Raw genomic sequence first — 14,776 nt, 5'->3', positions numbered from 1 at the left:
TAATTTTACTGAATCTTTGCAATTCTTCTAATGTAGTTATAAACCAATTATACATTTACTTTAATTTTGAGCGGGGTCATGAGTCAGAATAAAGGTTGACGATCGTGCGATGACTCTGTTTTCTACTGTTCTTCAAGAATATCCAAAAAGTGTATTAAATCTGATCCAATCTGCTAAACATTTATATGAGTAGTAATTCTCTTTACTCTGGTCATTATCCGACATTATACCAGGTATAACATAATTTTTAAGGATATAAACCAATGCTTGTCTACTATCAAATGTATTTTACGCCACTGTACTGTATTATATCGTATAGAACCTATTAAATTGAACACGGGTTATAAAACCATTGTTAATTATGTAACACGAATAATTAAAAAAATGGCCAAAAGTTTGGAAAAAATTTAAAAAAAACACACAATATTGTTATACTGCTAAATCATAATATAGTATTACTATTGTAAATGGATTTACTCCGTAAATAAATAAATAAAATAAATTATTTTAGATCATTTTTTCGAATCATGCTACCAATTATGATGTACCATAATATTATGTCCATATACCTAGTGACTAGAAATGATTTGATATAAAATATTTTAATTACAATTCATATTTCATCGTAAATTATGTTCTTAAAATATTACATAAATCTTCTTAATACATTTCGAAATAAATTTGGATTTGAGTAACCTTATTATTTGCCAACTAGTTAGTATATCTACTAACTTTTTGTTCTGTAAATGTTAATTAGCAACAAGCCAATAAATATGATATTAAATCATAATAATGATATAATAATGAAAAATTCTGGTAAAGATTTGGAGACTTACAACTTGACTCTTTTATGTCCAATAAATAAATCAAAAATGAAACTGCCTGTCAAATCTGTCAAATGTAATCATTTGCAGTGTTTTGACTTGCAAGCTTTCATTTCTTTGAATGAGATAGAACCCACATGGCTGTTCCCTATATGTTCGAAGTCCTGTATCTTGGCTGATTTGAAAATAGACTCTTTCCTTTCGTTTATTATCAATAGTATAAACTTACCTAAAACTTGCGAGGAAGTAGAGCTTGATGCGAATGGTAAATGGAAACCATGTATATTGAACAGTGATAGTCGTGAAGGTATTTTGGGTACATCTTGTGGCCCTTTAGAAAAAACTATTCTTGAAATTGATTTGGGTAACTCAGATGATGAAGATCTCGGTGATATTGTAAAAACAGTATTACCGATAACAAGTGCAGGGAATTCCAATGGTTCAATAAGATACTAATAATTAAATTAGATAATACGATACGGCTTTTTAAATTTAGTACAAATGATTATATAACATTCAGATATTCAAGTGTTTTTTTTATCGATTGTTAATCATTTAATCAAATAATGTTTAAAATATTGTATGAAAAGCAAAGCAACGGACTTAAAGTTGCGTATTTCGTCGTCATTTGATTTTTCTATTTTTTTTCTACAAAAGCTTCAATTCTATCGAATGGTTAAAGACGTCTATATTGGATTATAGTTTTAACTAATGCATTTTTAATTTCTTGGAGTAACTATAATTTTTTTGATCAAAATCACGATTAAAGTTGCAATGGTTGCCCGACGGGCTATGGCACAAGTGATATAACATGGTAGTTGAAATTGCTCGCAGAACCAGCTGCTTAACTGAGTCTCTATCCGTGAAAATAATATAATTGCTAATGATTTAAAATTTCATATTCACAAACATTTAAGTATTGTGAATTGCGACAACGATATAATATAGTACATAAATATTCTACTACGGTCCACGAGCACTACAGAATTGTTTAATCATGAGAATTAATATTATGAAGACACCAATTCCGTAGCTCGTCGGACAATCATCATATCTTTAATCATGAATCTTATTTGTGAAGATAGATCCAGCCTAGTTCGCTCTTATACCAAAAATGAAAATTAGTTGTCATCAGTTATATTAAGTTGCATTGTATTTTTATTTAATTTTGTATTTACGTTTTTCAATATTATTAATTATCAATTGATGTGTTATTATTAATGACATTTTATAATTTAATTCTTGTGTATGGATTATATTGTATAACTGTAAAAGAAAAATAGTTTTTAATTTGACTCAATAGTATTTTATGTAGAATTAAATTCATTAGAATTTAAATAAAACTTGTATTTATCATTTGAATGCATAACTAATTGTATTTTATTTATTTGTATTCAATATTTATTTTGTAAGTAATTGAAGCAATTTTTTTTATAAGTTGGAGTTGGAAGTATTATGCCAATTTATTTTTTGGGTGGGGGTAGAATATTTCCCTCACCCAACCCTGTTTTAAATAAGATATTATAATTAAGTGGAGGTGCGGGCCCTGATTTTAAATGTCCGACCAGGCCATTTTTTTTAAATCCGCCACTGGTAGGTAACTAAATGTTTGAACACAATATAATATTATTATTATTTATAATAAAAATTATAATAGTAGGTACTTATAATTCTAGTATTATAGTATGTTATAGATATGTGGAATTTTTAGGTGTAATTTTTGTTCTATTTTCAAATAAATCTTCCGTACCAATTTCTTACCTTCTTTAACATTTTTATGTTATGTTTAAATGTAGGATAAATATTTTTTTTAAATATTTTTTCAACCTCATGTGCCATGTTCTGTGTCGGCATTCTAACGAAAGACGGTTTATGTGTGTTGTAGAAAAGTGTGAAAAAAATCCAAAAACATTTTTAAAATGTTCACATTATATGATACACATAAGGGCACATATAGGCTGTAAATATAAATGTAACATGTGTAATGATAAGTATTCGACTAACGGGAACGTTAATCGGCATAAAACACGCAACAATAATGTTTTGCCAAAATAAAATTAATAACAATTTGTTTAATTTTACTGAATCTTTGCAATTCTTCTAATGTAGTTATAAACCAATTATACATTTACTTTAATTTTGAGCGGGGTCATGAGTCAGAATAAAGGTTGACGATCGTGCGATGACTCTGTTTTCTACTGTTCTTCAAGAATATCCAAAAAGTGTATTAAATCTGATCCAATCTGCTAAACATTTATATGAGTAGTAATTCTCTTTACTCTGGTCATTATCCGACATTATACCAGGTATAACATAATTTTTAAGGATATAAACCAATGCTTGTCTACTATCAAATGTATTTTACGCCACTGTACTGTATTATATCGTATAGAACCTATTAAATTGAACACGGGTTATAAAACCATTGTTAATTATGTAACACGAATAATTAAAAAAATGGCCAAAAGTTTGGAAAAAATTTAAAAAAAACACACAATATTGTTATACTGCTAAATCATAATATAGTATTACTATTGTAAATGGATTTACTCCGTAAATAAATAAATAAAATAAATTATTTTAGATCATTTTTTCGAATCATGCTACCAATTATGATGTACCATAATATTATGTCCATATACCTAGTGACTAGAAATGATTTGATATAAAATATTTTAATTACAATTCATATTTCATCGTAAATTATGTTCTTAAAATATTACATAAATCTTCTTAATACATTTCGAAATAAATTTGGATTTGAGTAACCTTATTATTTGCCAACTAGTTAGTATATCTACTAACTTTTTGTTCTGTAAATGTTAATTAGCAACAAGCCAATAAATATGATATTAAATCATAATAATGATATAATAATGAAAAATTCTGGTAAAGATTTGGAGACTTACAACTTGACTCTTTTATGTCCAATAAATAAATCAAAAATGAAACTGCCTGTCAAATCTGTCAAATGTAATCATTTGCAGTGTTTTGACTTGCAAGCTTTCATTTCTTTGAATGAGATAGAACCCACATGGCTGTGCCCTATATGTTCGAAGTCCTGTATCTTGGCTGATTTGAAAATAGACTCTTTCCTTTCGTTTATTATCAATAGTATAAACTTACCTAAAACTTGCGAGGAAGTAGAGCTTGATGCGAATGGTAAATGGAAACCATGTATATTGAACAGTGATAGTCGTGAAGGTATTTTGGGTACATCTTGTGGCCCTTTAGAAAAAACTATTCTTGAAATTGATTTGGGTAACTCAGATGATGAAGATCTCGGTGATATTGTAAAAACAGTATTACCGATAACAAGTGCAGGGAATTCCAATGGTTCAATAAGATACTAATAATTAAATTAGATAATACGATACGGCTTTTTAAATTTAGTACAAATGATTATATAACATTCAGATATTCAAGTGTTTTTTTTATCGATTGTTAATCATTTAATCAAATAATGTTTAAAATATTGTATGAAAAGCAAAGCAACGGACTTAAAGTTGCGTATTTCGTCGTCATTTGATTTTTCTATTTTTTTTCTACAAAAGCTTCAATTCTATCGAATGGTTAAAGACGTCTATATTGGATTATAGTTTTAACTAATGCATTTTTAATTTCTTGGAGTAACTATAATTTTTTTGATCAAAATCACGATTAAAGTTGCAATGGTTGCCCGACGGGCTATGGCACAAGTGATATAACATGGTAGTTGAAATTGCTCGCAGAACCAGCTGCTTAACTGAGTCTCTATCCGTGAAAATAATATAATTGCTAATGATTTAAAATTTCATATTCACAAACATTTAAGTATTGTGAATTGCGACAACGATATAATATAGTACATAAATATTCTACTACGGTCCACGAGCACTACAGAATTGTTTAATCATGAGAATTAATATTATGAAGACACCAATTCCGTAGCTCGTCGGACAATCATCATATCTTTAATCATGAATCTTATTTGTGAAGATAGATCCAGCCTAGTTCGCTCTTATACCAAAAATGAAAATTAGTTGTCATCAGTTATATTAAGTTGCATTGTATTTTTATTTAATTTTGTATTTACGTTTTTCAATATTATTAATTATCAATTGATGTGTTATTATTAATGACATTTTATAATTTAATTCTTGTGTATGGATTATATTGTATAACTGTAAAAGAAAAATAGTTTTTAATTTGACTCAATAGTATTTTATGTAGAATTAAATTCATTAGAATTTAAATAAAACTTGTATTTATCATTTGAATGCATAACTAATTGTATTTTATTTATTTGTATTCAATATTTATTTTGTAAGTAATTGAAGCAATTTTTTTTATAAGTTGGAGTTGGAAGTATTATGCCAATTTATTTTTTGGGTGGGGGTAGAATATTTCCCTCACCCAACCCTGTTTTAAATAAGATATTATAATTAAGTGGAGGTGCGGGCCCTGATTTTAAATGTCCGACCAGGCCATTTTTTTTAAATCCGCCACTGGTAGGTAACTAAATGTTTGAACACAATATAATATTATTATTATTTATAATAAAAATTATAATAGTAGGTACTTATAATTCTAGTATTATAGTATGTTATAGATATGTGGAATTTTTAGGTGTAATTTTTGTTCTATTTTCAAATAAATCTTCCGTACCAATTTCTTACCTTCTTTAACATTTTTATGTTATGTTTAAATGTAGGATAAATATTTTTTTTAAATATTTTTTCAACCTCATGTGCCATGTTCTGTGTCGGCATTCTAACGAAAGACGGTTTATGTGTGTTGTAGAAAAGTGTGAAAAAAATCCAAAAACATTTTTAAAATGTTCACATTATATGATACACATAAGGGCACATATAGGCTGTAAATATAAATGTAACATGTGTAATGATAAGTATTCGACTAACGGGAACGTTAATCGGCATAAAACACGCAACAATAATGTTTTGCCAAAATAAAATTAATAACAATTTGTTTAATTTTACTGAATCTTTGCAATTCTTCTAATGTAGTTATAAACCAATTATACATTTACTTTAATTTTGAGCGGGGTCATGAGTCAGAATAAAGGTTGACGATCGTGCGATGACTCTGTTTTCTACTGTTCTTCAAGAATATCCAAAAAGTGTATTAAATCTGATCCAATCTGCTAAACATTTATATGAGTAGTAATTCTCTTTACTCTGGTCATTATCCGACATTATACCAGGTATAACATAATTTTTAAGGATATAAACCAATGCTTGTCTACTATCAAATGTATTTTACGCCACTGTACTGTATTATATCGTATAGAACCTATTAAATTGAACACGGGTTATAAAACCATTGTTAATTATGTAACACGAATAATTAAAAAAATGGCCAAAAGTTTGGAAAAAATTTAAAAAAAACACACAATATTGTTATACTGCTAAATCATAATATAGTATTACTATTGTAAATGGATTTACTCCGTAAATAAATAAATAAAATAAATTATTTTAGATCATTTTTTCGAATCATGCTACCAATTATGATGTACCATAATATTATGTCCATATACCTAGTGACTAGAAATGATTTGATATAAAATATTTTAATTACAATTCATATTTCATCGTAAATTATGTTCTTAAAATATTACATAAATCTTCTTAATACATTTCGAAATAAATTTGGATTTGAGTAACCTTATTATTTGCCAACTAGTTAGTATATCTACTAACTTTTTGTTCTGTAAATGTTAATTAGCAACAAGCCAATAAATATGATATTAAATCATAATAATGATATAATAATGAAAAATTCTGGTAAAGATTTGGAGACTTACAACTTGACTCTTTTATGTCCAATAAATAAATCAAAAATGAAACTGCCTGTCAAATCTGTCAAATGTAATCATTTGCAGTGTTTTGACTTGCAAGCTTTCATTTCTTTGAATGAGATAGAACCCACATGGCTGTGCCCTATATGTTCGAAGTCCTGTATCTTGGCTGATTTGAAAATAGACTCTTTCCTTTCGTTTATTATCAATAGTATAAACTTACCTAAAACTTGCGAGGAAGTAGAGCTTGATGCGAATGGTAAATGGAAACCATGTATATTGAACAGTGATAGTCGTGAAGGTATTTTGGGTACATCTTGTGGCCCTTTAGAAAAAACTATTCTTGAAATTGATTTGGGTAACTCAGATGATGAAGATCTCGGTGATATTGTAAAAACAGTATTACCGATAACAAGTGCAGGGAATTCCAATGGTTCAATAAGATACTAATAATTAAATTAGATAATACGATACGGCTTTTTAAATTTAGTACAAATGATTATATAACATTCAGATATTCAAGTGTTTTTTTTTATCGATTGTTAATCATTTAATCAAATAATGTTTAAAATATTGTATGAAAAGCAAAGCAACGGACTTAAAGTTGCGTATTTCGTCGTCATTTGATTTTTCTATTTTTTTTCTACAAAAGCTTCAATTCTATCGAATGGTTAAAGACGTCTATATTGGATTATAGTTTTAACTAATGCATTTTTAATTTCTTGGAGTAACTATAATTTTTTTGATCAAAATCACGATTAAAGTTGCAATGGTTGCCCGACGGGCTATGGCACAAGTGATATAACATGGTAGTTGAAATTGCTCGCAGAACCAGCTGCTTAACTGAGTCTCTATCCGTGAAAATAATATAATTGCTAATGATTTAAAATTTCATATTCACAAACATTTAAGTATTGTGAATTGCGACAACGATATAATATAGTACATAAATATTCTACTACGGTCCACGAGCACTACAGAATTGTTTAATCATGAGAATTAATATTATGAAGACACCAATTCCGTAGCTCGTCGGACAATCATCATATCTTTAATCATGAATCTTATTTGTGAAGATAGATCCAGCCTAGTTCGCTCTTATACCAAAAATGAAAATTAGTTGTCATCAGTTATATTAAGTTGCATTGTATTTTTATTTAATTTTGTATTTACGTTTTTCAATATTATTAATTATCAATTGATGTGTTATTATTAATGACATTTTATAATTTAATTCTTGTGTATGGATTATATTGTATAACTGTAAAAGAAAAATAGTTTTTAATTTGACTCAATAGTATTTTATGTAGAATTAAATTCATTAGAATTTAAATAAAACTTGTATTTATCATTTGAATGCATAACTAATTGTATTTTATTTATTTGTATTCAATATTTATTTTGTAAGTAATTGAAGCAATTTTTTTTATAAGTTGGAGTTGGAAGTATTATGCCAATTTATTTTTTGGGTGGGGGTAGAATATTTCCCTCACCCAACCCTGTTTTAAATAAGATATTATAATTAAGTGGAGGTGCGGGCCCTGATTTTAAATGTCCGACCAGGCCATTTTTTTTAAATCCGCCACTGGTAGGTAACTAAATGTTTGAACACAATATAATATTATTATTATTTATAATAAAAATTATAATAGTAGGTACTTATAATTCTAGTATTATAGTATGTTATAGATATGTGGAATTTTTAGGTGTAATTTTTGTTCTATTTTCAAATAAATCTTCCGTACCAATTTCTTACCTTCTTTAACATTTTTATGTTATGTTTAAATGTAGGATAAATATTTTTTTTAAATATTTTTTCAACCTCATGTGCCATGTTCTGTGTCGGCATTCTAACGAAAGACGGTTTATGTGTGTTGTAGAAAAGTGTGAAAAAAATCCAAAAACATTTTTAAAATGTTCACATTATATGATACACATAAGGGCACATATAGGCTGTAAATATAAATGTAACATGTGTAATGATAAGTATTCGACTAACGGGAACGTTAATCGGCATAAAACACGCAACAATAATGTTTTGCCAAAATAAAATTAATAACAATTTGTTTAATTTTACTGAATCTTTGCAATTCTTCTAATGTAGTTATAAACCAATTATACATTTACTTTAATTTTGAGCGGGGTCATGAGTCAGAATAAAGGTTGACGATCGTGCGATGACTCTGTTTTCTACTGTTCTTCAAGAATATCCAAAAAGTGTATTAAATCTGATCCAATCTGCTAAACATTTATATGAGTAGTAATTCTCTTTACTCTGGTCATTATCCGACATTATACCAGGTATAACATAATTTTTAAGGATATAAACCAATGCTTGTCTACTATCAAATGTATTTTACGCCACTGTACTGTATTATATCGTATAGAACCTATTAAATTGAACACGGGTTATAAAACCATTGTTAATTATGTAACACGAATAATTAAAAAAATGGCCAAAAGTTTGGAAAAAATTTAAAAAAAACACACAATATTGTTATACTGCTAAATCATAATATAGTATTACTATTGTAAATGGATTTACTCCGTAAATAAATAAATAAAATAAATTATTTTAGATCATTTTTTCGAATCATGCTACCAATTATGATGTACCATAATATTATGTCCATATACCTAGTGACTAGAAATGATTTGATATAAAATATTTTAATTACAATTCATATTTCATCGTAAATTATGTTCTTAAAATATTACATAAATCTTCTTAATACATTTCGAAATAAATTTGGATTTGAGTAACCTTATTATTTGCCAACTAGTTAGTATATCTACTAACTTTTTGTTCTGTAAATGTTAATTAGCAACAAGCCAATAAATATGATATTAAATCATAATAATGATATAATAATGAAAAATTCTGGTAAAGATTTGGAGACTTACAACTTGACTCTTTTATGTCCAATAAATAAATCAAAAATGAAACTGCCTGTCAAATCTGTCAAATGTAATCATTTGCAGTGTTTTGACTTGCAAGCTTTCATTTCTTTGAATGAGATAGAACCCACATGGCTGTGCCCTATATGTTCGAAGTCCTGTATCTTGGCTGATTTGAAAATAGACTCTTTCCTTTCGTTTATTATCAATAGTATAAACTTACCTAAAACTTGCGAGGAAGTAGAGCTTGATGCGAATGGTAAATGGAAACCATGTATATTGAACAGTGATAGTCGTGAAGGTATTTTGGGTACATCTTGTGGCCCTTTAGAAAAAACTATTCTTGAAATTGATTTGGGTAACTCAGATGATGAAGATCTCGGTGATATTGTAAAAACAGTATTACCGATAACAAGTGCAGGGAATTCCAATGGTTCAATAAGATACTAATAATTAAATTAGATAATACGATACGGCTTTTTAAATTTAGTACAAATGATTATATAACATTCAGATATTCAAGTGTTTTTTTTATCGATTGTTAATCATTTAATCAAATAATGTTTAAAATATTGTATGAAAAGCAAAGCAACGGACTTAAAGTTGCGTATTTCGTCGTCATTTGATTTTTCTATTTTTTTTCTACAAAAGCTTCAATTCTATCGAATGGTTAAAGACGTCTATATTGGATTATAGTTTTAACTAATGCATTTTTAATTTCTTGGAGTAACTATAATTTTTTTGATCAAAATCACGATTAAAGTTGCAATGGTTGCCCGACGGGCTATGGCACAAGTGATATAACATGGTAGTTGAAATTGCTCGCAGAACCAGCTGCTTAACTGAGTCTCTATCCGTGAAAATAATATAATTGCTAATGATTTAAAATTTCATATTCACAAACATTTAAGTATTGTGAATTGCGACAACGATATAATATAGTACATAAATATTCTACTACGGTCCACGAGCACTACAGAATTGTTTAATCATGAGAATTAATATTATGAAGACACCAATTCCGTAGCTCGTCGGACAATCATCATATCTTTAATCATGAATCTTATTTGTGAAGATAGATCCAGCCTAGTTCGCTCTTATACCAAAAATGAAAATTAGTTGTCATCAGTTATATTAAGTTGCATTGTATTTTTATTTAATTTTGTATTTACGTTTTTCAATATTATTAATTATCAATTGATGTGTTATTATTAATGACATTTTATAATTTAATTCTTGTGTATGGATTATATTGTATAACTGTAAAAGAAAAATAGTTTTTAATTTGACTCAATAGTATTTTATGTAGAATTAAATTCATTAGAATCTAAATAAAACTTGTATTTATCATTTGAATGCATAACTAATTGTATTTTATTTATTTGTATTCAATATTTATTTTGTAAGTAATTGAAGCAATTTTTTTTATAAGTTGGAGTTGGAAGTATTATGCCAATTTATTTTTTGGGTGGGGGTAGAATATTTCCCTCACCCAACCCTGTTTTAAATAAGATATTATAATTAAGTGGAGGTGCGGGCCCTGATTTTAAATGTCCGACCAGGCCATTTTTTTTAAATCCGCCACTGGTAGGTAACTAAATGTTTGAACACAATATAATATTATTATTATTTATAATAAAAATTATAATAGTAGGTACTTATAATTCTAGTATTATAGTATGTTATAGATATGTGGAATTTTTAGGTGTAATTTTTGTTCTATTTTCAAATAAATCTTCCGTACCAATTTCTTACCTTCTTTAACATTTTTATGTTATGTTTAAATGTAGGATAAATATTTTTTTTAAATATTTTTTTCAACCTCATGTGCCATGTTCTGTGTCGGCATTCTAACGAAAGACGGTTTATGTGTGTTGTAGAAAAGTGTGAAAAAAATCCAAAAACATTTTTAAAATGTTCACATTATATGATACACATAAGGGCACATATAGGCTGTAAATATAAATGTAACATGTGTAATGATAAGTATTCGACTAACGGGAACGTTAATCGGCATAAAACACGCAACAATAATGTTTTGCCAAAATAAAATTAATAACAATTTGTTTAATTTTACTGAATCTTTGCAATTCTTCTAATGTAGTTATAAACCAATTATACATTTACTTTAATTTTGAGCGGGGTCATGAGTCAGAATAAAGGTTGACGATCGTGCGATGACTCTGTTTTCTACTGTTCTTCAAGAATATCCAAAAAGTGTATTAAATCTGATCCAATCTGCTAAACATTTATATGAGTAGTAATTCTCTTTACTCTGGTCATTATCCGACATTATACCAGGTATAACATAATTTTTAAGGATATAAACCAATGCTTGTCTACTATCAAATGTATTTTACGCCACTGTACTGTATTATATCGTATAGAACCTATTAAATTGAACACGGGTTATAAAACCATTGTTAATTATGTAACACGAATAATTAAAAAAATGGCCAAAAGTTTGGAAAAAATTTAAAAAAAACACACAATATTGTTATACTGCTAAATCATAATATAGTATTACTATTGTAAATGGATTTACTCCGTAAATAAATAAATAAAATAAATTATTTTAGATCATTTTTTCGAATCATGCTACCAATTATGATGTACCATAATATTATGTCCATATACCTAGTGACTAGAAATGATTTGATATAAAATATTTTAATTACAATTCATATTTCATCGTAAATTATGTTCTTAAAATATTACATAAATCTTCTTAATACATTTCGAAATAAATTTGGATTTGAGTAACCTTATTATTTGCCAACTAGTTAGTATATCTACTAACTTTTTGTTCTGTAAATGTTAATTAGCAACAAGCCAATAAATATGATATTAAATCATAATAATGATATAATAATGAAAAATTCTGGTAAAGATTTGGAGACTTACAACTTGACTCTTTTATGTCCAATAAATAAATCAAAAATGAAACTGCCTGTCAAATCTGTCAAATGTAATCATTTGCAGTGTTTTGACTTGCAAGCTTTCATTTCTTTGAATGAGATAGAACCCACATGGCTGTGCCCTATATGTTCGAAGTCCTGTATCTTGGCTGATTTGAAAATAGACTCTTTCCTTTCGTTTATTATCAATAGTATAAACTTACCTAAAACTTGCGAGGAAGTAGAGCTTGATGCGAATGGTAAATGGAAACCATGTATATTGAACAGTGATAGTCGTGAAGGTATTTTGGGTTACATCTTGTGGCCCTTTAGAAAAAACTATTCTTGAAATTGATTTGGGTAACTCAGATGATGAAGATCTCGGTGATATTGTAAAAACAGTATTACCGATAACAAGTGCAGGGAATTCCAATGGTTCAATAAGATACTAATAATTAAATTAGATAATACGATACGGCTTTTTAAATTTAGTACAAATGATTATATAACATTCAGATATTCAAGTGTTTTTTTTATCGATTGTTAATCATTTAATCAAATAATGTTTAAAATATTGTATGAAAAGCAAAGCAACGGACTTAAAGTTGCGTATTTCGTCGTCATTTGATTTTTCTATTTTTTTTCTACAAAAGCTTCAATTCTATCGAATGGTTAAAGACGTCTATATTGGATTATAGTTTTAACTAATGCATTTTTAATTTCTTGGAGTAACTATAATTTTTTTGATCAAAATCACGATTAAAGTTGCAATGGTTGCCCGACGGGCTATGGCACAAGTGATATAACATGGTAGTTGAAATTGCTCGCAGAACCAGCTGCTTAACTGAGTCTCTATCCGTGAAAATAATATAATTGCTAATGATTTAAAATTTCATATTCACAAACATTTAAGTATTGTGAATTGCGACAACGATATAATATAGTACATAAATATTCTACTACGGTCCACGAGCACTACAGAATTGTTTAATCATGAGAATTAATATTATGAAGACACCAATTCCGTAGCTCGTCGGACAATCATCATATCTTTAATCATGAATCTTATTTGTGAAGATAGATCCAGCCTAGTTCGCTCTTATACCAAAAATGAAAATTAGTTGTCATCAGTTATATTAAGTTGCATTGTATTTTTATTTAATTTTGTATTTACGTTTTTCAATATTATTAATTATCAATTGATGTGTTATTATTAATGACATTTTATAATTTAATTCTTGTGTATGGATTATATTGTATAACTGTAAAAGAAAAATAGTTTTTAATTTGACTCAATAGTATTTTATGTAGAATTAAATTCATTAGAATCTAAATAAAACTTGTATTTATCATTTGAATGCATAACTAATTGTATTTTATTTATTTGTATTCAATATTTATTTTGTAAGTAATTGAAGCAATTTTTTTTATAAGTTGGAGTTGGAAGTATTATGCCAATTTATTTTTTGGGTGGGGGTAGAATATTTCCCTCACCCAACCCTGTTTTAAATAAGATATTATAATTAAGTGGAGGTGCGGGCCCTGATTTTAAATGTCCGACCAGGCCATTTTTTTTAAATCCGCCACTGGTAGGTAACTAAATGTTTGAACACAATATAATATTATTATTATTTATAATAAAAATTATAATAGTAGGTACTTATAATTCTAGTATTATAGTATGTTATAGATATGTGGAATTTTTAGGTGTAATTTTTGTTCTATTTTCAAATAAATCTTCCGTACCAATTTCTTACCTTCTTTAACATTTTTATGTTATGTTTAAATGTAGGATAAATATTTTTTTTAAATATTTTTTCAACCTCATGTGCCATGTTCTGTGTCGGCATTCTAACGAAAGACGGTTTATGTGTGTTGTAGAAAAGTGTGAAAAAAATCCAAAAACATTTTTAAAATGTTCACATTATATGATACACATAAGGGCACATATAGGCTGTAAATATAAATGTAACATGTGTAATGATAAGTATTCGACTAACGGGAACGTTAATCGGCATAAAACACGCAACAATAATGTTTTGCCAAAATAAAATTAATAACAATTTGTTTAATTTTACTGAATCTTTGCAATTCTTCTAATGTAGTTATAAACCAATTATACATTTACTTTAATTTTGAGCGGGGTCATGAGTCAGAATAAAGGTTGACGATCGTGCGATGACTCTGTTTTCTACTGTTCTTCAAGAATATCCAAAAAGTGTATTAAATCTGATCCAATCTGCTAAACATTTATATGAGTAGTAATTCTCTTTACTCTGGTCATTATCCGACATTATACCAGGTATAACATAATTTTTAAGGATATAAACCAATGCTTGTCTACTATCAAATGTATT

The 14,776-nt window shown here is 27.5% G+C and overlaps 4 protein-coding genes across 4 annotated transcripts; all 4 read left to right on the top strand.

Moving 5' to 3' along the window:
* Positions 1–803: 803 nt before the first annotated feature.
* LOC132948640 (uncharacterized) lies at positions 804–1,280 on the top strand. The gene has a single exon (XM_061019201.1). It carries the CDS (start codon positions 804–806, stop codon positions 1,278–1,280), a length of 477 nt encoding a protein of 158 aa, XP_060875184.1.
* A 2,420-nt stretch (positions 1,281–3,700) lies between these two features.
* LOC132948632 (uncharacterized) lies at positions 3,701–4,177 on the top strand. The gene has a single exon (XM_061019189.1). It carries the CDS (start codon positions 3,701–3,703, stop codon positions 4,175–4,177), a length of 477 nt encoding a protein of 158 aa, XP_060875172.1.
* Positions 4,178–6,597: 2,420 nt separating this feature from the next.
* On the top strand, positions 6,598–7,074 carry LOC132948624 (uncharacterized). The gene has a single exon (XM_061019177.1). The coding sequence runs from the start codon at positions 6,598–6,600 to the stop codon at positions 7,072–7,074; it is 477 nt and encodes a 158-aa protein (XP_060875160.1).
* A 2,421-nt stretch (positions 7,075–9,495) lies between these two features.
* LOC132948615 (uncharacterized) lies at positions 9,496–9,972 on the top strand. Its single transcript, XM_061019166.1, has one exon. The coding sequence runs from the start codon at positions 9,496–9,498 to the stop codon at positions 9,970–9,972; it is 477 nt and encodes a 158-aa protein (XP_060875149.1).
* The last annotated feature ends 4,804 nt before the right edge of the window (positions 9,973–14,776 follow it).

Source organism: Metopolophium dirhodum, chromosome 1, assembly GCF_019925205.1.
Source record: "Metopolophium dirhodum isolate CAU chromosome 1, ASM1992520v1, whole genome shotgun sequence".
NCBI lineage: Eukaryota > Metazoa > Arthropoda > Insecta > Hemiptera > Aphididae > Metopolophium > Metopolophium dirhodum.
The sequence above is the reverse complement of the archived record's forward strand: the minus strand, read 5'-3'. Positions and strand labels throughout refer to the sequence as shown.